Here is a 26,307-nt window from a genome sequence, read left to right as displayed (position 1 = left end):
GGTGTCATTATAACGTCAAACCTAGTTTGGAAAGCACATATCATTTCTATCATCGCGTCCCCTAACCGCATGCTTGAATATCTGAAACGGAATTTTTCCTTAGCCCCGACACCTGTTAAACTTCTTCTGTACAAATCGCTTGTCCGCTCCAAATTAGAATATGCTAGCTCAGTATGGGACCCTTTCACTAACTCTCTGATCGACGCCCTCGAAGCCGTTTAGAACAGAGCAGCACGTTTCATCTTTCGTAACTATGATCGTTAGTCCAGCGTCACAGAAATGAAAAACACATCGTCACTAACCTCTCTCGCAATGCGCAGAAAAATATCACGCCTGTGTCTGTTTTTTTTTTTAATTTACTCCATGAATTCCACCCTTAAAGATACATTACTCACGCCGCCAACATATGTTTCATCCCGCTTAGATCATCCATGCATAGTTGGTGTTTCACAGTGCCGTACATCGTGGAGTAATTCATCCATTTCAAAAACATCGTTGGACTGGAACCAGCTTCCACGTTATATTGCACTTTCGAAAGACTTTGATGAATTTAAGAAGAAATTATCAACACATTATTGCTTGCCATAGCTTTGGTTCCATTTCCATTTTCGTCGTTATCATGCGCATCCTTATGTATATTCCCCCCAGATTTGCTGTGTTCCTATTTGTGCTATTGGTGGCGTTTTGCAATTTGCAACTTTTCTGTGTGTGATTTAGCGTTTCTTGGTATTTGTATAATTTTGAACTCACTTCAGGTTCCGGGTTGTGAATTATGTATTTGTTCCGGTATATATATATATATGTATGTATATATATATATGTGTGTGTGTGTGTTTTATATATATGCGTTGTCTCCTTTTGTACAAATTTATTGAAATGTGTGTACTACTCACCTCAGTAATGCCCTGTGGGCCATGAGGGTATCTGAAATAAATAAATAAATAAATAAACTTTTTTAAACCTGTGCGACAATGTATGAATACACGGAATAGCCACTACTCTTCTTTTGCTATTACTGCTTTCTGTAATCACGTCCGTCCCTCTCGAAAGCGACTTCTTTAGGCGCTGAGCCACAGTGGCCACTGCTACACTATGATAACCTGCTTCTAATAGGCGCCGAACCTGCGCATTAAAACTGGCACTCATTTTGTGCATGCAGGATCTGGTGAGGGAAGACATAAGGCACGACATGGCAATTCCGTTTTTTACTACTTTGGAATGCTTGGATTTGAAGTTTAGCAACGGCTTCGAAGATCTTGGAGAGTACTGCCAACAAACATGATTTTGTTCGAAGACCAAGGAAATGTCAAGAAACTGAATTACGCGTCGCTGAGGAAATTCCTTGGTAAACTGTAATCCTTCTCCATAAAGTTTAAATTGCTCACCTACTGAGGTAGTAGCGGAATCGAATTCTTCCCTATTGCAGAAAATCAGGTAATCATCAACGTAACGAAATATCTTGATAACGCTATCACCTAAGGCTTTTTCTAAGCAGTTGTCAACCTTACTGAGGTAAATATTGCTAAGAATAGGGGCAACCTTTGAGCCAATGCAAATGCCTGATTTCTGCAGAAAAACGCAATTTTTCCACCCAGTCAGCGTCGACTTCAAGTACATTGAAAGAATTTCTAGAAAAGGTCCCGTGAAAACACCGCATCTGTCAATAAAAGCAGACTCTTGCACTTGTTCTTTAATGCACTCATTTACGGAATTTAGCAACCCCTCATGCGGCAAAGACTAATACAGGTCTTCGATCTCCGTACTAAAAGGTGTAAAATCACCAGGATTTTCCTCTCTCAAATACTGAACTAGTGCCTGAGAATTACGCAAGTAAAAGGGGTCTGAACAAACTAGTGAAGCTAAGCAGTTCTGTAGGTAACTAGCGACACAGACCTGCCACGTCCCTTTTTCTGACACTATAGCGCGAAAAGGAATTTCTTCCTTATGAGTCTTGGCTGAGAAAAACAGTTATAAGGTGAGGGATTTAGCTTTCTTGACATTACAGACAACCCTATAAAGATTATGTCTTGACAAGAGGTCAACCGCACGTTGCTTAACTACCGAAGGCTTGAGTATTACTAGCTGTAAAGTCTTTTCCATGGCTGAAATCGCTTTTTCAGAAAACATGCCATCTGGCATAATTACGAAATAACCTTCCTTGTCAGATATTACTGGTCTAAGTTTATGCTACCCGCCGTGCTTGCTCAGTGGCTATGGTGTTAGGCTGCTGAGCACGAGGTCGCGGGATCGAATCCCGGCCCCGGCGGCCGCATTTCGATGGGGGCGAAATGCGAAAACACCCGTGTACTTAGATTTAGGTGCACGTTAAAGAACCCCAGGTGGTCGAAATTTCCGGAGTCCCTCACTTCGGCGTGCCTCATAATCAGAAAGTGGTTTTGGCACGTAAAACCCCATAATTATAAGTTTATGCTCCACAATGTAATCAACTAACAGTCGTACAGGGTCAGACGTCTTTAAATGAGAATTTGATTGTTTAATGCTAGCAATGCAGTGCGAGCGTTCTTCTTCCGGGACGAACCTGGTTATGCAGCGCGGTGTGCTGAATACGTCAACGGGTTTTATGTAAGGCTTAAAACAGTGCTTAGGCCTCTTTTTTGCATAATGGATCCTTACCAACTAGCTTAGCTTTCTGTCGTTCTCAGCTTCATTTCTAGTACTCTGAGCCCTTTTCCTTGTTCCCCTACTTATCTGCACAATCCTGCTTCGTCAGCTGCCTTAATTGCGATATGTATGTTCGACGCTAGAACCATGTCGTGGTTTAGTCGTAATCGTGTCGCCCCATTGGAAGTTCAAATGATGTGCGGCTTCCTTCAATCATCAACTGAGCATGCCAGGAGGATTGGAGCTATTCTTTCCGCTGAATCATGGCGCCAAGTTAGGTTCTATCAGGAGTGTCTAAAGGTTTGTTGCACGGCCCTGGGAGACGGTCGCCATCGGAACCGCCCCTACGCCGATTGGAACAGGTTAGCCGTGCAACACGCGGACTTCCTGTGGAGGATGAAACTTCCGTAGCTTCAACAAAGTAAGAGGAAACACCTTTCTAATAATTCACCGTCATATAACATATTGGTTCTTGGAGATGCCATCGTAAGTGATAACCATAAAAGAACCCTTTCTTTAGGTCCTAAGCACTGTTTTAAGCTTAACATAAAACCCGTCGACGTTTTAAGCATACCGCGCTGCATAACCAGGTTCGCCCCGGAAGAAGAACGCTCGCGCTGTATTTCAGATTGCATTGCTAGCATTAAACAATCAAATTCTCATTTTAAGACGTCTGACCCTGTCCGACCGTTAGCTGATTACATTGTGGAGCATAAACTTAGAACAGTAATATCTGACAAGGAAGGTTATTTCGTAATTATGCCAGATGACATGTTTTCTGAAAAAGCGATTTCAGCCATAGAAAAGAATTTGCAGCCAGTAAAACTCAAGCCTTCGGTAGTTAAGCAACGTGCGGTTGGCCTCTTGTCAAGACATAATCTTGATAGGGTTGTCTGTAATATCAAGAAAGCTAAATTCCTCACCTTAGAACTTTCTTTCTCGGCCAAGACCCATAAGGAAGAAATTCCTTTTCGTGCTATAGTGTCAGAGAAAGGGACGTGGCTGGTCTGTGTCACTAGTTACCTACAGAACTGCTTAGCTTCACTGGTTTTTTCAGACCCCTTTTGCTTGCGTAATTCTCAGGCCCTAGTTCAGTATTTGAGAGAGGAAAATCCTGGTGATTTTCCTCTCTTTTAGTATGGATATCGAAGACCTGTATTATTCCTTGCCGCATGACGGATTGCTAAATTCCGTAAATGAGTGCAATAAGGAACAAGTGCAAAAGTCGGCTTTTATTGACAGATGCGGTGTTTCCACGGGACCTTTTCTAGAAATTTTTTTAATGTACTTGAAGTCAACGCCGATTGCGTGGAGAAATAGCGTTTTTCTGCAGAAATCAGGCATTTGTATTGGCTCAAAGAGTGCCCCTATTCTTAGCAATATTTACCTGAGTAAGGTTGACAGCTGCTTAGAGAAAGCCTTAGGTGATAGCGTTATCAAGATATTTCGTTACGTTGATGATTACCTGATTGTCTGCAATAGGGAAGAATTCGATTCCGCTGCTACCTCAGTAAGTGAGCAATTTAAACTTTATGGAGGAGGATTAAAGTTTACCAAGGAATTTCCTCAGCGATGCGTAATTCAGTTTCTTGACATTTCCTTGGTCTTCGAACAAAATCATGTTTGTTGGCAGTACTCTGCAAGATCTTCGAAGCCGTTGCTAAACTTCAAATCCAAGCATTCCAAAATAGTAAAAAACGAAATTGCCATGTCGTGCTTTAAGTCTTCCCTCACCAGATCCTGCATGCACAAAATGAGTGCCAGTTTTAATGCGCAGGTCCGGCGCCTATTAGAAGCAGGTTATCATTGTCTAGCAGTGGCCACTGTGCCTGAGCGCCTAAAGAAGTCGGATTCGAGAGGGACGGACGTGATTACAGAAAGCAGTACTAGCAAAAAAAGAGTAGTGGCTATTCCGTACATTCATTCAGTGTCGCACAGGCTTAAAAAAGTTGCAAGTAGATATGATGTTAACGTTGCTGTCACTGCTCCCAATAAGCTAGGTAAGATATGCGCTGCCGGACAGAGGAAAAAGGAACGGGTAAAAGGCAAGACACGAACAGATATTTGTCCAGTGAAGCACAATAAGAACAACAGTTTTACTGACTGTCGTATGGGTGTGGTTTATAAAATTCGCCCTACCTGTGGCCAGTTCTACGTAGGGCAAACATGACGGTAAATCAATCGGAGGCTAATGGAACATAAAAGGTCGTTAACTGGTGGATCGCCTTCTAATCTTTCGCTACATTACCAAGATTGTAACTGCACGCCAGAGTTACGTGAATGCTCGATATTGTACAGGCATAAGAATGAAGATACGCGTCTTATGGTAGAGGCATGGCATATCTATAATGGTGGAAGTGCGTGCGTGAGTCAGCCTTCGATGACATCACATAAGGAAGAGATTAAGTGCCTTAACAGTTATCTCTCACGTAGACCGGCACGCGTACCCTACTGACACGTAGTGTTACCATTCCTGAGCATGCGCAGATAAGTTTTGTGTCTTCTTTCTTTTTTCGCCTCAGTGCTCCCTTCAGTTGACAGTCGGCGTTCGTTTTGTCCACTTCTCTACTCTTGTGTCCCGTCTGCACGTCTCACTTCTTTTTTGCATAATGAATCCTTACCAACTAGCTCAGCTTTCTATCGTCTAGTTCTTAATCTTTCGTTCGCGTAACAATATATTTAGTGGACATGCGAGCAGCGCTCGTTGCACAATGCCTCATGCGCAACTTTCCTTCGCTCCATAGATTTTGCTGAAGCTGGCCATTGCTTCACTTTCTGTGCTCATCCACACCTGCCCTACCGTAGGGTTATGTGTTGATGCTGTCGAAGATCGTCAAGAGCCCGTCACCTGCATGTGTGGTCTCCATGATCTTCCGTCCTCCCTGAATGTACCACTAGACGGATACCTCATCACCTCTGGGACGACGGCACCAGCTAAGTTACTGTCCTTTCCCCGCCTTTTCAAAAGCAGCTCGCTCATTAGCTACTCCTTCACTGGGCATGCGAGCAGTACTCATTGCACTATGCCTCATGCGCAACATTTCTTCGCTCCCCAGGTGCGTAACAATTTTACCCTGTATGCTTAACGGAGCGATAATCACTCACTTTTGCTGCTCCCATGACCACTTGTCTTATATGCTACTGCGTGCGATTGTCTCGACGTGGTGCTGTTGTGTAATGCGGTGATGTCGAGGAAAACTCGGGTCTCCAAGGCTGCAGAAGTCAGCTCAAAGATACTCGGCCTCGAGTAGTCTTCCCGAATCTCTGTCTGATCAAACGAGTGCCGTCTTATTAATGCCTAAAAACATAAAGAAGAGGAGGGTCGAGCTTACTAAAGGTGAGTCCGAGTTGAAATTATATATGAAAGATGTGAAAACCAGCGAAAGAGTAATTGAAGGCAACCTAACCGATATTTTCCGGCGCCTTGAATCACATGAAAATAAATCAGGAGCACTAGACACGTTTTGTAATGATTTCGCCATAATTCAAGAAAGCGCTGAGTGGTTGGAAAGGCAGCAGGGCACCATAGTCTCGTGCTTACACTAATTGGAAGACAGAGGAAAGCGCAATAACTTGTCTTTTTTTTGTTTTTTTACGGCGTACGCAATTCCCCTGAGTCATGGCTGCAAATTTCACAAAAAACTCTGTATGCCTTGTCCTCAGCGATGGGAAATGTCTTGCCACCAAACTCAGTTGAACGGGTGCATCTAATCGGGAATTCTTCAAATACGAAGTGTCGTCCGGTTTTAATGAAACTACCAAACTTTAAAATTAAGGAGAGAATACTTTTCGTCGCCCAGCCAGCTTAAAGGCAGTAACTGATATGAAGTGCTGTGCCACACGTGTCAAACATGATTCGTTCTTTTTATGTTACGTCATAGGCAAGCAGCCTATATATATGGTTCGCTGTCACTGAAATAAAACAGTGCGGTACGTGCTCTTGGATCGTCTCCGTCACTCTGCCACCCGCTACAACAGTGGCGACGAGGGTGACCACCCCCCGGAGCCCCCGCCACGAACAGTGGCGTCTCGGTAGCGCTGGGAGTCCTGCTGGGTACTGAAAGTAATCAAGTCTACGGAGCATCGGCGGTCATGGCCCTGGCTACGAGCCTCGGTACCCCAAGTTTCGACGAAAATCAAGATAAGTGGGATATTTACTTGACTCGACTGGAGGCATTTTTTGAAGCAAATGATATTAAGACAGATGATAAGAAAAGGGCGCTCTTGGTTTCGACACTCTCAACGAAGTCGGTAGGCGTTCTTGCTGGACACTGCGCCCCCCAGAAAGTAAATGGCCTGAGTTACAAGGACGCACTTACCATCCTAAATAACCACTATGCGCCGAAGATTAATGAGGTTGCCGCAAGTTACAAGTTCTTTACAACGGATCAGGCTGCAAGCGAATCTGTCGGGGACTATGTTGTTGAGCTACGCAAGCTTGCGGACAATTGTCACTTCGGCACCAGTTTGGACCGTATGTTACGGGAGCGCATTGTTTGTGGCATCCGAAATCGGGCGGTGCAGCAGACGCTGCTTGAAAAAAACTGAGCTGGACCGTTTAGTAGAGCAAGGCATATTATCGCCCATAGCACATTCTCAGTGGGCGGCGCCAATCGTACCAGTACTGAAGAAAGACGGGTCCCTTCGCATCTGCGGCGATTTCAAAACCACAATCAATGCGGCGTGCATAACTGAGCAGTACCCTTTACCAAACATTGAATACATTTTCAGGTCGATACGTGGGGGATCATTTTTCACAACACTGGACCTTAAGGATGCATATAACCAACTTCCATTGGATGAGGAGGCGAGGAAGTTGGCCGTGATAAACACTCACAAGGGGTTGTTCTGCTATAACCGTCTTCCGTTTGGAGTTGCCTCGGCTCCCGCGATTTTTCAGCGGCGCATGGAAACGGTCCTGGCCGGTCTTCCAGCCGTGCACGTGTATTTGGACGATGTATTGATAGCGGAACGTCTAGACGATAATGGCTGTGCTTCGGGACGTTTTGCGCAGGCTTCACGGAAATGGTATCAAGCTGAAGGCCGAAAAATGCCATTTTCGCAAGGACTCAATCTTCTACCTGGGCCATCGCATTGACAAAAACGGCTTGCATCCGCTTGAGAAGAACCTAGCAGCAATACGCGACTCGCCACGGCCTACGAATGTGAGCGAACTGCGCTCGTTTTTGGGTCTGTTGACTTATTGTCACTGCGGTTCTTGCCACACATGTCAACGATGCTGCCCCGCTGTATCTCCTGCTTGAACAAGAGCATAAATGGCACTGGAGAACGGCGCAGGAAAATTCATATCTCAAGGCTAAACAAACACTTCTGAGTTCGCCTGTTCTGACGTATTTCGATCCCAACCAACCAGTGCGCTTGGAATGCGATGCGTCACCTTCGGGTTTAGGTGCCGTAATCTCGCACCGAATTGGAAAATTGGATAAGCCCATTCCCTTCCGTTCATGCACGTTAACACATGCCGAAAAGAATTATTCTCAGCTCTAGAAGGAAGCACTCGCACTGGTATTCGGAGTAACAAAGTTTCGAGACTACCTGCTGGGCCGCAAGGTTTTATTGGTCACGGACCACCAACCACTAGTGGGACTTCTACGAGAAGATCGACCTGTGCCCCCAGTGGCGTCGGCACGTATTCAGCCCATATAGCTACCGCATAGAGTACAAGGCCGGCAAGGGAAACGCCAACGCGGGCGCACTCAGCCGCTTGCCCGTGCCGATAACAGACGTTTGTCGATCGGGCACCTTACCAGAATACGTGTTGTCTTCAGAGACCCTTGACAGCTCGTTCGTGCCAGCGGATGCTATACGGGCGCTGACGAACGGAGATGAAAACCTTAGCGTTGTGCAGCACTTTGTACTGAATGGATGGCCTAAACGCTTGTCACCGTGTCACAATCACCTTCAGCCTTACTTTTGCAGAAGACTGGAGCTGTCAAGTGTAGAAGGCCTGCTCTACTGGTGTCATCGCATCGTCGTACCCCGCAAAGCGCGAGTCTCCATGCTCGCCGAGCTACATCGGTCACACCAGGGTGCATCTGCGATGAAAAGACTGGCTCGGACGCTGTTCTGGTGGCCTGGATTGGATGGTGAGATTGAAAGCCTTGAACGTTCGTGCATCTGATGTGTACAAGCTCAGCCAATGCCCCATCGAGAGGTTCCTATCTGTTGGCCAGAAACGGGAACCAAATGGTCAAGGTCATTGATTATGCCGGACCGATAGAGGGACGCATGTTGTTGATAGTCGTCGACTCGCATACTAAATGGATTGAGGCACTTCCCGTCAAGTCGGCGACAACCGAAGTCACAATCGCGAGGCTTCGAGAATTGCTTGCGCGTTTTGGCTTGCCGCAAGCAGTTGTATCAGATAACGGGCCTCAGTTTGCAAGTCAGCAGTTTTCCCAGTTCATGACTGTCAACAACATAACTCATCTACGTAGTGCGCCGTACCACCCACAATCTAATGGTCTGGCAGAGCGTGCGGTCCGCACAAAAAAGGATGGCCTTCTTAAGCACTCGATGGTGAACGATCTCGAAACAAAACTAGCGCGAGTGCTCCTAGGCTATCGACGTACCCCACTACCGTGCGGCAAGTCTCCTTCAGAGATGCTGCTGAACTACCAAATTCGTTCGCGCTTGGATACTTGCGTGCCTTCTCTACCTCGAAGTTACTCGCAGCCTCCCTGATTCCAGTCCGGCGACCAGGTGTGGGTGCGCAACTTTGGCCAAGGGAAGCGTTGGCGTCCAGGCATCGTCAAGAGCATAGAGGGTTCACGCCTTGTAACGGTCGACACTCCCGATGGCCTTGCCAGACGTCACTTCGACCAAATTTTCCGTCGCGTGCCTGTGTTACCCGTGACCCCAAAAGCGGAGGCTCCCGACTCGCTTCAACCCAGCCCGGACAACAAGAATCGGCCCACGTCACCGCCAGAAGGCCGGTGCAGCCTGGCCACTCCAGAACCAACTGGCGCTGCGCCTGTTCATTCGACAACACCTCCAACGTCCCTCCCAGCCGAAGAGGCTCTCTGTCCCCCAAGTCCGCTGGTCTTACGGAGGTCTACCCGACATCGAAAACCCGTGCAAAGACTGCAGTTTTAAAAGAAAGGGAGAAGTGATATGAAGTGCTGTGCCACACGTGTCAAACATGATTCGTTCTTTTTACGTTACGTCATAGGCAAGCAGCCTATATATATAGTTCGCTGTCCCTGAAACAAAACAGTGCGGTACGTGCTCTTGGATCGTCTCCGTCACTCTGCTACCCGCTACATTCCAGTATCTGAGGACATCTCGCCTGCGACAAGGCTCGCTAGAAGAAAGCTTCTCGAATTTGGCAAAAGCCAGCCTAATTTCCCCTCATTTGAACTACGTTTTAACGACCATTTCATTGATAAGCAGTGTTTCATGTATGATCCAACAAGTGACGGCGTTAAGCGAGTTAAAATTCGCGTTTTAAATCACGCAAGCGTACCTGAGAATCTGCGTGATCACCCTACTACATAGCAATGCGCGAGGGACAATGGCGTATCTTTCACAACACAAACCTCCGTGCTTGTTGCTAATGCTAGAAGTGTGTTTCCCAAGCGCGAGGAACTTGAATTTTTCATCGATAGCTGTGATGCTGGTATTACTGCAATAACGGAATCGTGGCTACAACCTCATGTGCAACATTGCGAAATTTTTTACTTGTCTAGATTCTGTATTTTCCGCTGCGATCGCTCTGCTCGCAAAGCCGGAGGCGTACTACTCGCTATTGCAAAGCTCCTGCAATGTCATCGAATCCACATTCACTGTAACCTGGAACTTGTGTGCGCTTGCACTGATATCGGTTGCCGTAAAATTACTATCGTTGTTCGCTGCCGCACTCCATCTTACGCATCCACTTTCATGATCGCCTTAACACCCTTACTCTGCGGCATCCTTCAAACCCCATTATTTTTTTGGAAGTGCAAATTCAAGAAGGGGGCTGACAGATGGAATAGCACGCTGTGGTATAAAGTTTCTAAACAGGGATTTATTTGGTGATTTCAACTTCCCCAACATATGCTGGACTACTCATACTCCACACGTTTATCCATTTTCTTCACAAAGACGTTCTTGATCTATGTGTTTTCCCTAACAAAATTAGTATTGGAACGAATTAGAATCTCAGACAGCGCTGCTAAGCTCCTTTACTTAATCCTATGCTCTCATACTGACATAGCTACCAATGTTTCGTGCTTATCGGGCTTAAGCGACCACTTGAGTCTTAAAACGACCACCTGGCTCTGGTAGCAGAGGGACCACCCACTGTGCTATCACTGCGGAAATGCCGGCAATGTGTGCCGCCGATGCCCATACCGGGAGATGGGACTGCGAGGTTTCACCGTTAATGCGTCGCGACCATAGATTGGCGAACGACCTCGAGATATCGCCCACTACCTCTCTACCACTCAGTGGAGCCCTCGACAACAGTCCCGTTCGCCGTCACAAGGCCGCTACTCGTCGCCGCAGTGCCAACCATACACTGGCCCAGCCCAAGGCTGGTCTGCGAGCCTATATCCGCAAAACTAAAAGCAGCAACCGATGGAGGTGCGGTTGGTGTTGGTTGAACTGACGAAGATCCTCCGCCGCCGACGAAGACGCCGAAGAAACTACCTCTACGACATAATGACACGGCGTCGTCCCGACGAAGTTTGGAAGCAAAGAATACGCCGGCGAAAGACGACCTGACGACGCCACGTACGAGCGACAGGTCAACGCGACGCAGCCGTGATCCGACGCCAAGACATAACTGTAACGCAAGACAGAGAACCACCGACCTCGACGTGCTTCTCGACGGCCACGCAGTCCCCGCCTTAGTAGACACAGGAGCCGATTACTCCGTCATGAGTGGATCCATCGCCGCCCAGTTGCAGAAAGTGAAGAGTGCATGGGAAGGCCCTCAAATTCGGACCGCTGGAGGGCACCTCATCACGCCGACTGGAATCTGCACGGCAAGAATTGCCGTTCATGACCGGACTTACCCTGCCGCCTTCGTTATCCTCGAACAGTGTTCACGAGACGTCATTCTCGGCATGGACTTCCTGAATGAACACGGCGCAATCATCGACCTGAAGTCGAAGTCGATAACGCTGTTTGAAGATCGAGCGATACCGCCGAGAGCTTTCGTAGTCACCTCGCCTTAAGCGTGCTTGAAAGTCAAGTCAGCATCCCACCCCGCTCCAGCATTGTCGTTTCCGTCGTCACCAAAACACCTGCCGACGTAGAAGGTGTCATCGAGGATGACCAACGTCTATTGCTAGACTGTGAAATTTGCGTCGCAATAGGGATCGCTCGACTGTACGGAGGAAAAACTAAAGTGTTGCTGACAAACTTCAGCCAGGAGTTCAAACATATCAACAAGGGCACTACAATCGCGTACATCGAGGAAATTCTGGAAACCAGTAATGCGTTTGTCATCTCGGATTCTGCCGCATCTACCCCGACGACCATAGTTCCCGCACCGCACTTCGACATAAATCCAGTCTCCCCCTGAGTAAACAGCAACCGTTCAGAAGTCCGCTCCAACGATACAAAGGCTGCTTTTCGACGTCATCGAGAACTCGACAAACACCAATCGCAAAGCATGGCATAATCACCGACGAGTGCGCTCGACCACTCCGCCAGAGCCCTTGCCGAGTTTGGACGCGAGAACATTAAGCTATTAGGCAACAAGTCGACGAAATACTTCGCGACGACATCATCCAGCCGTCGGAAAGCCCGTGGACATCTCCAGTAGTCTTGGTGAAGAGAAAGGACGGAATCCTACGTTTCCGCGTCGATTATCGTCGACTTAACAAGCTCACGATGAAGGATGTATACCCCCTCCCACGGATAGACGATGCATTAGATCGGCTCTGCAATGCAAAATACTTCTCGTCGATGGATCTCAAGTCTGGCTACTGGCAAATAGAAGTCGACGAGAGAGATCGCGAAAAGACCGCCTTCATCACGCCAGACGGCCTCTACGAGTTCAAGGTCATGCCATTCGCACTGTGCTCGGCGCCTGTAACGTTGCAGCGCGTCATGGACACGATGTTAGCAGGATTGATGTGGCAGATGTGTCTTGTTTAGTTGGATGACGTCCTCGGAAATTTCGACGGTCACCTTAGGCGGCTCGCGACAGTGCTAGAGGCAATCAAGTCATCGGGGCTTACTCTGAAGCGCTTACGATGAGCTTCTGTTCCTAGGCCACGTCATTAGCAAGTCTGGAGTCCGCCCAGACCCGAAGAAGACTGCTGCCATCGCAAAGTTCTCACAGCCCATCGACAAGAAGGCAGTGCGTCGATTCCTTGGCATCTGTGTCTACTACAGGCGTTTTGTCAAGGCCTTTTCACGCATTGCTGAACCGCTGACACATCTAACTAATGTTATGTCGAGTTCAAGTGGGAAACGCCGCAGGCCGACGCATGTGAAGAACTCAAACGACGCATGCAGTCGCCCGCAGTACTTGCGAACTTCGACGAGCACGCCGATAACGAAATCTACACTGACGCCAGTAGTTTAGGCCTCGGTGCCGTCCTAGTCCGGAGAAAAGACGGAATTGAACGCGTGATGGCTTACGCTGGCTGGTCGTTGTCAAAAGCAGAAGGCAATTATCTTACAACCGAAAAGGAATGCCGCGCCATCGTTTGGGCTAGAAAAAAATTTTGCCCTTACCTATATAGCAGGCCGTTCAAAGTCGTCAGCGACCATCACGCCTTGTGTTGGCTAGCGAATTTACCAAGGACCCATCAAGACGGCTGGGGTGGTGAAGCGTAAGACTGCAAGAATAAGATATCAATGTAACCTACAAGTCTGGATGAAACACTCTGAGGCCGGTTGCCTATCACGCGCCCCCATTGACTCGCCGCCGCAAGATAACGAGGATGACGACGCCTTTCTTGGCATATTAGGCTCGGAAGACTTCGCTGAACAGCAACGAAGATACCCGGAGCTGAAAAACCTCGTCGAATATTTGGAAGGGCACACCAACGTTGTCTCTAAGGCATTGTTTTCGTTCTCGCTTCAAAACACCCTACTCGTAAAGTAGAACTTCTCACCACTCCGCGCTAACTACCTTCTTGTTGTTCCCTGAGGGAAGAACAAGAAGGTCCAGAGTTACCACTGGACCGACCGCTGGACACCTCGGATTCTCGCGGACACTATTGAAGATACAGGGCAGGTATTATTGGCCACGCCTGACCGCCGATGTCGCCCGTTACGTCAAGACATGCCGAGACTGTCAGCGACGCAAGACACCACCGACAAGGCCAGCGGGATAACTACAGCCAATCGAGCCTCCTTGGTGACCATTTTAACAGATCGAGAAGGACTTGTTGGAACTCTTTCCGATGTCAACAACCGGAAATAAGTGGATCGTCGTGGCGACGGACTAGCTCACCCACTTCGCTGAAACGAAAGCACTGCCGAAAGGTAGCGCAGCCGAAGTGGCGAAATTCTTTGTCGAGAACATCCTGCTGCGACATGGCTCCACAGAAGTCCTCATCGCCGACAGAAGAACGGCCTTTACAGCGGAGCTCACTCAAGCCATTCTGCAGTACAGTTAGACAAGGCACAGGAGGACAACTGCCTACTATCCACAGACGAATGGTCTTACGGAGCGCCTGAATAAGACCCTCGCCGACATGCTAGCAATGTACGACGACGTCGAACACAAGACCTGGGAATTCCGTCCTGCCGTACGTAACATTCGCTTACGACACGGCGGTGCAAGAAACAACACAGATCACGCCGTTTAAGCTGGTTTATGGCAGGAACCAGACGACGACGCTCGATGCCATGCTGCCGCACGTCACTGACGAGGAGAATGTTGACGACGCTAGCTATCTCCAGCGCGCCGAAGAAGCCCAACAGCTCGCCCGCCTACGGATCAAGAAACAGCAGCGACAAACTACACTACAAACTCGACAGCCGACACTACAACCTCGGACGACGCTTCGTCGAGCACCAGCCCGGCGACCGTGTTTGGGTTTGGACCCCGACACGCCGACGACGACTCAGTGAGAAACTATTGCGACGCTATTTCGGACCCTACAAGGTCATTCGACGCATTGGTGCACTGGACTGTGAGGTCGTCCCAGACAGAATTTCGCATTCACAGCGGCGCCGCGCACGATCTGAAGTGGTCCACGTGGTGCGTCTTAAACCAGTTTACGGACGCTGACGAAGTTCCTTATTTTGTTGTTCTCTTTGCTACGGGTGTTTTTCTTTATTTCGTTTGCAGTATCGGGTCGATGTAGGTATTGCCACGTGTACTTGCTTGTCTTTATCGGGCGACACGTTTCACCACCTAACAAATGTTATCGCACAGCGTAGGGCGCGGCTGCATGCATCGAAAGTTTTTGGAATGGTATCGATGCTTCCATCCGCTGTCTGTGACCCAACCTTGTGTAAGCTGATTGCCTGTGTGTGCGACGCGAATAATATAGAACTTTTTGGAAGGCACGCGGGTCCCAGTGACTACTCTGGAACATTTAACGACTTATGTATAAAAGCCGACGCGCTTGACCCGCTGATCAGATTTTCGACGATCGCCGACTGTGTTCACCGCTGTCGCCGTTCTTTGAGTGGAGCCTGTTTTTGAAGGCACAAGTTCGCCCAATAAAACACCACGTGACAATATTATATTCTGCGTTAAAACGAGTTGCCGAAAAAAAATTACCACTATGATAGCACAAATTTCGACGCTATTAATATTGATCTGGGTAATTTTCTTGATCTTTCCTCAGCGTACTTGATGATCACACGGTTGATGAGTATTGGATCGTTTTCAAAAATAAAATACATGAGCTCACCGACAAGTTTATTCCGTCAATTATAATATCCTGCAAGGTTAAAAAAACCCTGGTTGAACTCTAAGTTAAAAAGGCTTACGAACTGAAAAAAAACGACTATCGAATAGCGAATAAAAGTGCACTGGCATTGAAATGAGATGCTTATAAGTAGGCGAACAATACTTACAGAGCAGCTTTAAATGTTGTCAAAAAGGCATTCCAAGTAAACACTTTGCCCACAATGCTTGCAAACGCTGATTGATTTTGGTGGTTCACCGGTACCCGGTGATGTATGTCCCTATGTCCTTAATTCTGTGTTCTGTAACAACTTTGTTGCATGTAGTGACCCCGTGCTTACAACTCTTGGGCGTTGCACTTACCAACCTATGAATTTTATTTTCACTGAATCCGGGGGGTCGGAAATGTTTTTAGAGATCTGAAGTTTTGAAGTCCTGGTGCTGATTTCGTAAACGCGAAATATCTGAAATATACTGCTTATTCATCTGCTCTGCTTTCAAAAAAATTTCAGCAATCTTTAGATACCCATCAGCTACCTGCAGTTTGGAAAGTCGGGAAAGTGGTCCCACTCACAGGTCCAGTATCAAAAATGTGCCCCTAAACTACCACCCGATTTCACTCATCAGCATTTCTTACAAGGTCCTTGGACATATTTTGTACTCTTATTTAGCTAAGCACTTCGACAATAACTCGTTGTCATTAAAGCACAACATGGTTTCTGAAAAGTCTTCTCTTGCGAAACTCATCTTCTTTCTTTTACTCAATGCCTTCACCTTATTCCCGACAAAGAATAATTCGCAGACTGTTTTCTTAGATTTCTCCTAGACTCGGAAAAATGTGTCATAAATTGCTTTTATTTAAACGTAATAAACTTAATCTTGACCCTAACCTGTTCGCATGGCTTGCACATTTTCTCCTTAACCAGTCACATTATGTTGTGTCAAATAATCATGTCCCCATTTTCCCCTTAGAATCTGGTGTGCCCCAAGGATCAGTTATAGGCCCTCTTCCTTTCTTAATTTACCTTAACGATTTACCCAATGATGGTTTTTATATTTACCTTTTCGTTATCCTCCGTGAAATCTTGAACAAATCTGATAAAACGTTCTTAATATATGATATAAACGCTATGTCTAACTGGTGTGACGTATGGTTAATGCAAGTTCACGCAATTAAATGTAAATGTATGCGTGTAACTCGCAGCAATATTCCTCCGCCGAACTATTACCTTAGTGATACTCCTCTAGAAGTTGTAATTTCCTATATATACCTACGCATCCACATAACCTCCTCACTTTCTTGGTCGTTGCACATCAATAACGTTATTAACAATACTAACCGCATGCTAGGCTATATCCATAAATACTTTGTTTAGCGCAATACATCGGACACAAGAAAGGTGACAGGACAAGGCGCTACTCTCAGCTGACATCATTTTATTGCGTCACTCCTTTATAGACAGCAGAAACTAAAGGAACATGCGCAGTGAGCACCATGTGCAGGAACCACCAACATCCGATCACAAGAGCGCACTCATGCGACAGAATTTAAAAAATCATATTCAGCACTGCACAAGTTTAAAGAAGGCACACTAATGCACTGTGAACCTAACGACTGCATGAGGAATGCTTCCGATAACTTTCGGGTGGTGGTATCGCGACTCTTTTTCAAAATCATGGTATCACGAAACAAGGGTTTACACTTGCATATCTTACAATGCTGAGCCAAAGGGAACCTGTGCCTGTTGGTATGGATCGCTCATGTTCTCTAAGGCGCTCGTTAAACAGCGGCCTGACTGCCCTACATACACTTTGCCAGATGACAACGGAATCTTATAAACCACACCGACGCTGCAATCTACAAACTTCGCGTGGTTCTTTTCACAATCTTGTTTCTTACTTGTTTTAGAAATACGGCTGCACAACATTGACAGCTTCTGAGGAGCAGAGAACACTACCAGAATTTGGTATCTAGTGGCGACATTCTTTAGATTGTGAGCCACTCTATGGCAATACGGCACAACTTCAGGCCTCTTTTGTGTACTACAATTACTTTTGTGCCGCTTCCCTTTCAGTTTCTGAAGCAATACCTCTGAGACTGACGCCACCACCACACTTGGGTATCCCGCAGCCTGTAGCCTATTTAACTGTGCAATGAAGCTCTGGTTCGCAGAGTGATGACAAGATTTCATTAGCGAAGATTCTAAACACATCAAAGCAATGCCACGTTTCATGATCTTTGAGTGCGCAGACGCGCAAGGTAAAAGCTCCTTACGTGCACGTGGAAAGTACATCCAACAGGCGTGACCTGCTTGTAAGGACAGCTGCAAATCTAAAAAATGGAGTTTACCGTCCCTAGATAGCTCATGTGTAAAAGTTAAACCTTTGCCATTGTCACTGAACAGAGCTAAAATGTCAGCTACCGTAACGGAGCATTCGTTGTTAGTCTGTTTTATCACAACAAGAAAATCGTCAACATACCTAAACATTTGAAATGAGTCATTGTTTGGGGCACTCTCAAGAGCGCGGTCGACAAACGATAAAAATATATTACAAAGAGCAGGCGCCACACATGAACCAATGCACACACCATTTTTCTGAATAAAAAGCTTATTTTCGAACCAGATAAAAGTTGCACTTAAATAAAATTCGAGAAAGGACAAAATTTTCCGAGGACAACCCGGCCGCATTGCGAAAAGGTACCTCGCCATTTTCTTCGATGCACATCATCACACTGCGAAATAGGTCATCGTGTGGTATTGAATAATAAAGATCTTCAGCGTCAACAGAAAAAAAGTCGGCTACTCAATGGTTGTCTTCCAGAAAGGAAACAACATCGAAAGAATCCTTTATGCCGTAAGGATCGTCAAAAGTTAAATGCTTCAACTGTTTTTGCAAAAAGCGGCTAACCAAAACCTGCCAACAGTTGTTTTCACTCACTGTTGTACGGAAAGGCACATCCGGTTTGTGCGTTTTTGCAGTGAAAAAAAACATCTAGAGCGATCCCCTTGCATTGTTTTACATTGTCGCCTTTCTTGTGTCCGTTGTATTGTGCTAAACAAAGTATTTATGGATCCGCACGAACTATCCCGCCAACGCATTGTGCTGATGCTAGGTTATCTTTGCCGAAATTTTTCTTCCGCTCCTGCATCATTAAAGTTAATCTTATACAAAATTATTATTTATTATTATTATTATTAGGAGTAAAGTGGAGTGCGCCTCATTCAGCAGGGGGCCGCCCCCTTATTCAATCGCTTAAGCTAAACCAAAACAATGCTGCGCGTTTCATTTATAGACATTATAGCGGCACATCAAGCGTAGCTTCCATGAAAAACTTTGTGCTGCTTGCTCCTCCCTCATCACGACGTAGGTGCTTTCGCCTTGCTTTATTTCATAAGTTACATTTCCACAATGCCTACCTGCGCGATAATCTTCTACCATCTCCTACCTGCATTTCCTCTCGCATTGATCATAGCCATAAGCTTGGAATAATTCAACGCCACACCAGAACCTGTCACGAATCATTTATTCCTAGGACCTCTCGGGAATGGAACCACCTTCCCGGCGCAGTTGTGGCAATGAAGGACAACTCAAAGTTTCATTCCGTCTTATCAGACATCATCACTCCCGGATACAATTACCTAATCAATTTTGCTGCAATAACTAACCATCTTTTTGCTGCCTTCAGTACTCATGTATATGTTTCTTACCCACTCTCCTCTGTAATACTTCGGTCGCCCTCGCTTCGAGGGTGCAATAAAATAAATAAATAAAAATAAAATAAAAATAAAAATAAAAAACTTTTCTCTTCCCCGTAACGATGTAATTGACTCAGTTTGGCCTATTTATCATTAAAAAGATGTCTGAATTGATGCCCTAACTGATTTCTAAAATCCACCTACTTCTTGGGCTATCCCCCTGAGTGCCAATGGCTCTAAGGTGATTAGCATCATAATGATTGTACTGACGAGAATGCGTGCTCATTTGAAAAATCGTGTTAAACAGCTTTGCCCTGTCTGCGAGAAAGTTTGTCTACTCTAGACATTAAAAAATCCGAGGACACCTAAGCGTTTCTTACGAGTTGTGAATGCGAAAGTCGTTATGTCCAATTCAACGCCGCTGAGCAGTCCTTCGTGTTACGAACGCCTCGCAGGCAAGCGAGCGCGTTTTGGTTCGGCCGTCGCGAGGCTCGTCCAGAAGGCAGGCGAGAGGTTGCGCGGACAAGGAATGCGCGGATAACGCAGGCTTTCGAGAGCGTCAGTGACCTTGCGTCGCGGCCATGTCCTCTCCTCTAACGCAACACCTGGCGCTGTATCACCACAACAGCTGTTTCTTTTCGCTTTCCGTCGAAGTGTGCTCGTGGCGTTATGTTACAGCCAATACTAATTTGTCGAGACATGCTTGTCATGGGGCATCGCAGCCAATTGCGCTTTAGATGCGATTTCTGTGCTATAGACTACATACGCCAGCTTTATCACTCATGAGCCATTGGACGCTTTGGCCCAAAAGAATAATTCCGGAGCGTTACGTGCCAAAAAGCATACATGATTATGAGGCACGCCGTAGTAGGGGACTCCGGATGAGTTTTGACCACCTTTTAACGGGCACCCAATGCACGGTGAAGAGTACGGCCGTCCTTTTCTGTTCTTTATTTTTGTCTGCTTGTTTCAATTGTTTACCATAGTCAGGATTAGTTGCTTCTGTCAAGACGCGGTCGTAGGGACTAGCGCACCATCCTGCTGTGTCTAGTGCTGTTGGTCAGATGTAAGCAGGCGGTGATCAGCAAGTAAGCTTGAGTGCAAAACATTACTGGGGCTCACTTGCGCACACTTTGGTGAAATGTTTTATTTCTTCCACCAAACAACGCAGGACGCTTGGCGATCACGGTGTTGCAGTCGGCTTCATTCGCTCTGAAGGTCTCAGTACGTTCCACCGCAAGACGAAACTCAAGGATGACCATTGGCGCCAGCTGAGCGTGTGAGAGTCGATCTCGGCTTCAGCAGTACACCAATACTTTGCATCAGATTGTGCGGTCCATGCCCATTACTGAGTGGCAGGCTGGAAGCGGCACCTGTCGATGCCAGCTCGCTCTTCGTCTAGTCAGCGAATGTCAGTGAAGCGGAAGGACATGACTGCCCGGACTCTCGTACACAGGCTCTTCGCAGTGACGGCGACTGGCTCATGAGCGGAGCGTCCACGTGGTCACCTGAGAACTGCTTTCATTAAGAGGTAGAACACCGCAATGAAGTGCTCCAGCGTAGCCTTGGGCCTCGCCGCAGCACAGCTTGTGGCTGGCTTGGGCCTGACCGTGCTTCCCATCCACACCATGCTCAAGCTGCCGTCGCTAGCCACTAGGGACTGTCCACTCTGGGCCGCTGGACCGGTGAGCGATGCGACTAATTTTACCTCTCAGCTTCGAAACCAAACGCGACCTGCTTAATAGTGAATTTTCCTTACGACCGAAAACCCTTTAAATCAATCATCTCATGTTTTCCAAAACAAAAATGTGAATGCTAAGAGTTACTCATGATCTAACAAGACAGGAAGCTGACAGAACGACGCACACGGGAACTGGCCAACAAATGACACGTAAAAGGTGTCCAGCGTACGTAGGGACTACGTTTTGAAAGCTACGGCTTGCCTTTATCAAGGCCTTGAAATATTACTTTATGTCGAAACGTTAGCTCCAGAATAAGGCTTACATGTTTAGCCACTATTACTAAAGAAGAGCAAAAGGCGACTAAACCAGCATACAGCTTTGGCATAGCAATTTGTACTGGTGGAGAATCAATACAAAACTTAACTAATTCATTGTAACTGACCTGACTCTTCCAAGTTTAATAAATCACCCTCTCTTATTGCAATGGATGCTTACCGGGAGGTAATGGATACGTGGGACATGTCCTCGTAGCCCAAATTTATAAGGCTGCAAAACAAAGAATTCAATCTATTAATTTCCGCAGCGAAAGAAATGTATAAGGGAGCAGGATAATTGCACTACTAGGACATTTTAAAAGGGCCAGAAATATGCCTTAAGCGTACCTCGCATAAGCGTTGGCAGTGCTTTGCAAGCCACGGACGCGCTCTTAGCCCAGTGACACTGCCCCAAGACAGATAGTACCCATGCCACACACTGCGCTTACTTGTTACATATTGTTTTTGCGTGTGCTAATTATGTACCTATGTAAAATGAGTGAATTTAATTTCACGTATCACTTTTCCAAGCTGGGCTGGCATGCTAGCTGTAGCTGCCACGTAAGTCTCCAGCAACCATTAAAAATCGTATCCAGCTTTTCCGGACACGCACCAACTAGCGCCCCAAGCGGGCCCGGCACGAAGCTAGCGCGTTTTCAATGGAACGAGCGGGTGTTTCGCGAATAACAGAAGCTGCAGGCCGATTATTGAAAAAGGCAGGTGACAAACGTGTTCTGGAAGACAATCCACACGAGCCAAATGCACTGATCACTCTATGGCACGTAAGAATTTTGTTCCCACAGCGGTTAAAATTTTAGCAATGGAAGCCTATGGAAACGACGAAAATTTGTGCTCGATTTTTGAGGCAAGAACGATGACTGTAATAAAACTATCCCGTCTATCGTAAAACCCAGTGCGCCGTATGTAGTCCGGAGACTCAGCTTTCGATTGATACCTATATCGACTCTCCACACATGGCGTAAGACTGTTCCCGAAAGCGATTTTTGTAACACTGTCGTAAAAATTCACGTGGTATCTATAAAAACATAAGCGTACCGCTTGGCGAAGCCTCGGTAACCGTGGCCGAGTGGTAGAATAGCGAGCACCTTTAGTCCCGCGTCACGGTGGCCGCGGTTCGATTTCCGCTTCGCCTTTTTTTTTTAAAGCCGCATAGGACCTAGTTTTGTAGTCTCTCACTAGATGGCAGAATCACAAGACCCAAGATTTGCTTTCGGTTTTAGTTTTTCAGCAGCGCATTTTCTTAAAGCCGCATAAGACTTAGTTTTATAGTCTCCTATCAAATGGCAGAAACACAAAACTCAAGATTTGCTTTCGGTTCTGGTTTTCCAGTGGTGCTCTTGAAATATTATGCTTTCTATCTTTCTTTCATAAAACGTAGCAGAATCGTGTTCATTTGTTAAGTCATCGCTTTTATTAAGATACTATTCATTGGACATCCTAACTAGAAGCTTGCACATGGCTTTGTCTTATCAAAAAAAAAACTTTCGTGCTTTGTAGCGTGGAACCTGGGAGAACAAAAAAAGCTATTCTTATTGCGTTCTTCTGAAAGGCTAACCTAAATTTGGGAGTGATTTGCGGTGGGGCATCCTAAATTTGAGGTGATAGAGGGGTGCGCCAGGCTAAGTTTGGGGCTGATATGGGGGTGGGCCAACCTGGATTTGGGGATGATATGGGGGTGGACCGACCTAAATTTGGAGGTAACATGGGGACGGGCTAACCTAACCATGGGGGTGATGTTTGGCTGGGCCAAGCTGAATAGGGGGGGGGGGGGGTGTGATGGGTGGACTAACCTATATTGGGGGATGATTTGCGTTGGGCCATCCATCCTAAATTTGAGTTGATCGAGGGGTTAGTTAGTTTGGGGCTGATATGGGGGTGGGTCAACCTGGATTTGCAGGTGGTATTGGAGTGGGCCAATATAAATTTGGCGGTGTTGGGGAGGTGGGCCAATCTGTATTTGGGGGTGATATGGGGTTGGTCCTACATAAATGTGGGGGCAATCACGGGGTCGGCCAATCTGAACTTGGGGGTGATATGGGGGTGGGCCAAGCTAAACTTTGGGGTGAATTGACTGGAAATTTGGGGGACGATTTATGGAAATTCGTGGGTGGACCAACTTGAAAATTAGGGGTGGCCCAATTGAAATTGGGGATTGGGCCAACTTCAACTTTAAGGCTGGGCGAAAAGAAAATCGGGCGTGGCCAACTTTAAATTTGGGGGTGGGCCAACTTAAATTCTAGGGTGTGCCAACTTTAAATTTGGGGGTGGGCCTATTTGATGTTTCGGGGTGGGCCAATTGAAATTTGGGGGCCTGTTTACGAATAGTTAAACAACACCAGTGGTGTTTCTGCATCTTTTTCATCATCGCAAAGTACGCATATTAATAAGTGTCACTTGATACTCCTCAAGATGAGCTACCACTCGAGCCTCCCCAGCCCACTGGGCTAATAATGTTACAGAAGTACTCTCATCGTGACAACTGCGACGTTCAACGTGGAGATCACAAGAGCAAATCGCAGACCAAGCTGACCATTTTCACACCAATGTCATCGCTAACACTACTCGCTCGTACTAGAGGCAACACAAGCTTACAACGATCATAATTAAACTTTCACTCGCACGCTAGTCGACACGCTCTCAGTGCACAATTTCGCCAATCATTGGATAGAACGTCGCTAGATGTTTTACTGTCATGTTGCGTCGTTTTTCACGAAGGCCGTCTCCCGAAAAGAGAATACATTTTTGAGATTGACGAGGCAAGCTAGTATATAACTCATACGAAGCAAATGTATAAACGGTTATAGTGGTTTTTCTACAATACATATAAGTAAATAAGATTTCAGATGGTATTGTTTCGACCGGGCATGACAATAAGTTTTTCCCGCCTGTCACAGTGCTTTGACCGAAAACCTCATCATTTTGCTCAAACATGTTGCCCCAATACTACATGTGCTAAATGTACGAAAGTGCGGTGCGTGGTCACAGCTTCAAAGCCAGTCTATTTTGTGTACGGTTGATGATATTGTAGTAATGTGGAGTTTTCTTCTTTATAAGAGTACAAAAAGAAATATATATCAGATGGTATCTAAGCGCAAAGTACATTGGAAGATCTGAAACCAGCAATAATTTTTAATTTGTGGGTTGGTCTTCTCCGCCGGTAGATCGCTGTCCGATCACTTCAAAGAACTTTGTTTGTGTGCAACTGCAACAAAAACGAATATACTACCATTTGATTGCCAGGACCTTTATGCCCTCCACACACAAGGACACCAGATAACTGGCAATATCAGTTTATAAACTGACATTGTTTGGCTAATTTCAGTGTAGCGTGGTGCTTGCGGACGGAGTATTTTCTTAGTATCAGTCCAGTGTTAGCAGTGAGAAGCAGTTCGGTCTACCATTCCCATGAGGGCATACTAGCCATTGTAGCGCTTTACTGTAGGACAAGTTAAGTGCTAAAAACTTGGTGTGCCTTGTCCTTTCCACAGGTCGTCCATCCATTGTGTTATGGTGACGATCAGCGTTGTGTCCGTCAGGCCTCCTCCTCATTTTTAGCTTCATCATCGCGAGAGTGGACAGAGAAAGGAAGCTTTCTTCACAATCAGCCCCAGCGGGATTCCACCACTCGTAACTGCTGCAATTTGCATTCAGTGGCTGGCCATGCTAACCACATCCTTAGTTTCACAATGACTAGAGTACGCAGAAAAAGTAGAGCTTTGGTCGCTATCACTACCACGAACCCATGTCAATGCAGATATAAGTACGTGCAGGGGCTGGGTATGCTAACTTCTCCGCTATCACCTGCTTCCACCACCTTAGATTTTCCAGGCATACCTGCTTTTTGTTTTCATCGCAGACGCATGCAGGATAAACGCGGATAAATAAAAAATCTTAGTGCCCTTCCACTCTGTGAAGAAACATGACCTGCAAAGCTGTGTATATGGGCCCCTTAATGGCGAACTGCACCTCCACCGTATGTCGGCCCCGCATTGCACTGTCTTCGGGATCGGGCCACGTATGGGGAGTGCTTAACGCCTGCTTCATCTACGCCGCGGGTCTCCCCGGCATGGCGTTACATTCGGGATCAGCCCACGTATGCGGAGCGCTAAACGCATGCTTCACCACCGCTGTGGGTCGGGCCGGTATTACGCTATCTTCGGGATTTGGCTCTAAACGCGGACGCGATAGTGGGGAAAGTAGCCCTTAAGAAGAAGCTTTAGCTCTGGTGGTCCTATGTAAATAAATGTAAAGGGAGAATTCGTTTTTCTCGACAGCTACTGCATCTAATTTGAGAAGGTTTGTTGCAGTTAAAACAAAAACTTAAAATCTAGTGTCTGTTGGTTTCGAATTCTTGATTTAGGTCATCATTTGTTTATTCAAAATTGTCAAAAATCGCAAATTTTAAGAAAACGAAACCATCAAGTTTACAACTCTCTTTCGGCAATAAAAACTGATATCACAATTATTTACATTGCATCTAACAGCGCATCTAAAGCAGACAAAATTGATATATTACGCATGAATCTCAAAAAATTTAGTAATATGGAAATACAGCTTTTCCGCAACCCTTGTTCACAACGTAACGATTTCACGTAAGATATAAATCGGCATATTGGATTTGTCCGCTTTGAATTGTCTAATGGATGCTGTTTACAGGACCGTGATATCAGTTCTTGATGCGGAGTTAATAATTTGTAAACTTCGTGCTTGTGTACTTTTCGCACTTTCCAATTTTTGAATATCTTTTACCAAAATTCAGGCCCTAAATAGAATTTCCGCTTCCAATAGTCACTAGAATTTACCTTTCTCTCCTGAATCCAACAAATTTCATTAAAACCGGTCCAGGGGTTATCTGAGAAAAGCGTTTCGGCGTTTTACATCTATTCGAATAGGCCGAGTTGGAGTAGGGCCCGTGTTAAAGCTTCCTTTTAACGACTTCGCTGTAAAAAAAGAATTAAAAAAACAAAAAACGCTGCAGCCATCAATATCGCCGCCTCAGATTTCGTCATGATGGCACCGTCACCATCGGCACGGCTCCGTGAGCAGCTACCAAGCTTTTCACTTTTGTTATCTTCTTTCCTTTGGCGGCCGCGCATTGTCTTGATGCCAGCGACGCGCTAAATCTGCACCATCATTCCGTC

General features: G+C 46.3%; 1 protein-coding gene across 2 annotated transcripts in view; it reads left to right on the top strand.

The window, feature by feature from the left end:
- LOC126535593 (sarcospan-like) overlaps positions 1 to 26,307 on the top strand; it is a 343,164-nt gene that overhangs the window by 62,573 nt on the left and 254,284 nt on the right. The window contains exon 2 of one of the 2 annotated variants that reach the window (XR_011895599.1): positions 5,367 to 5,560. Coding sequence is in view for 1 of the 2 variants with exons in the window: in XM_050182413.2 (XP_050038370.1) it covers positions 20,694 to 20,834 (141 nt within the window). In the remaining variant the exon portion in view is untranslated. Of the gene's footprint in view, positions 1 to 5,366; positions 5,561 to 20,320; positions 20,835 to 26,307 lie in introns of both variants that reach the window. The other variant, XM_050182413.2, reaches the window with a different exon arrangement.

This window comes from Dermacentor andersoni, chromosome 7 (assembly GCF_023375885.2).
Source record: "Dermacentor andersoni chromosome 7, qqDerAnde1_hic_scaffold, whole genome shotgun sequence".
In the NCBI taxonomy this organism is placed as follows: domain Eukaryota; kingdom Metazoa; phylum Arthropoda; class Arachnida; order Ixodida; family Ixodidae; genus Dermacentor; species Dermacentor andersoni.
Note: the sequence above shows the minus strand (reverse complement) of the source record. Positions and strands in the feature narration are given on the sequence as shown.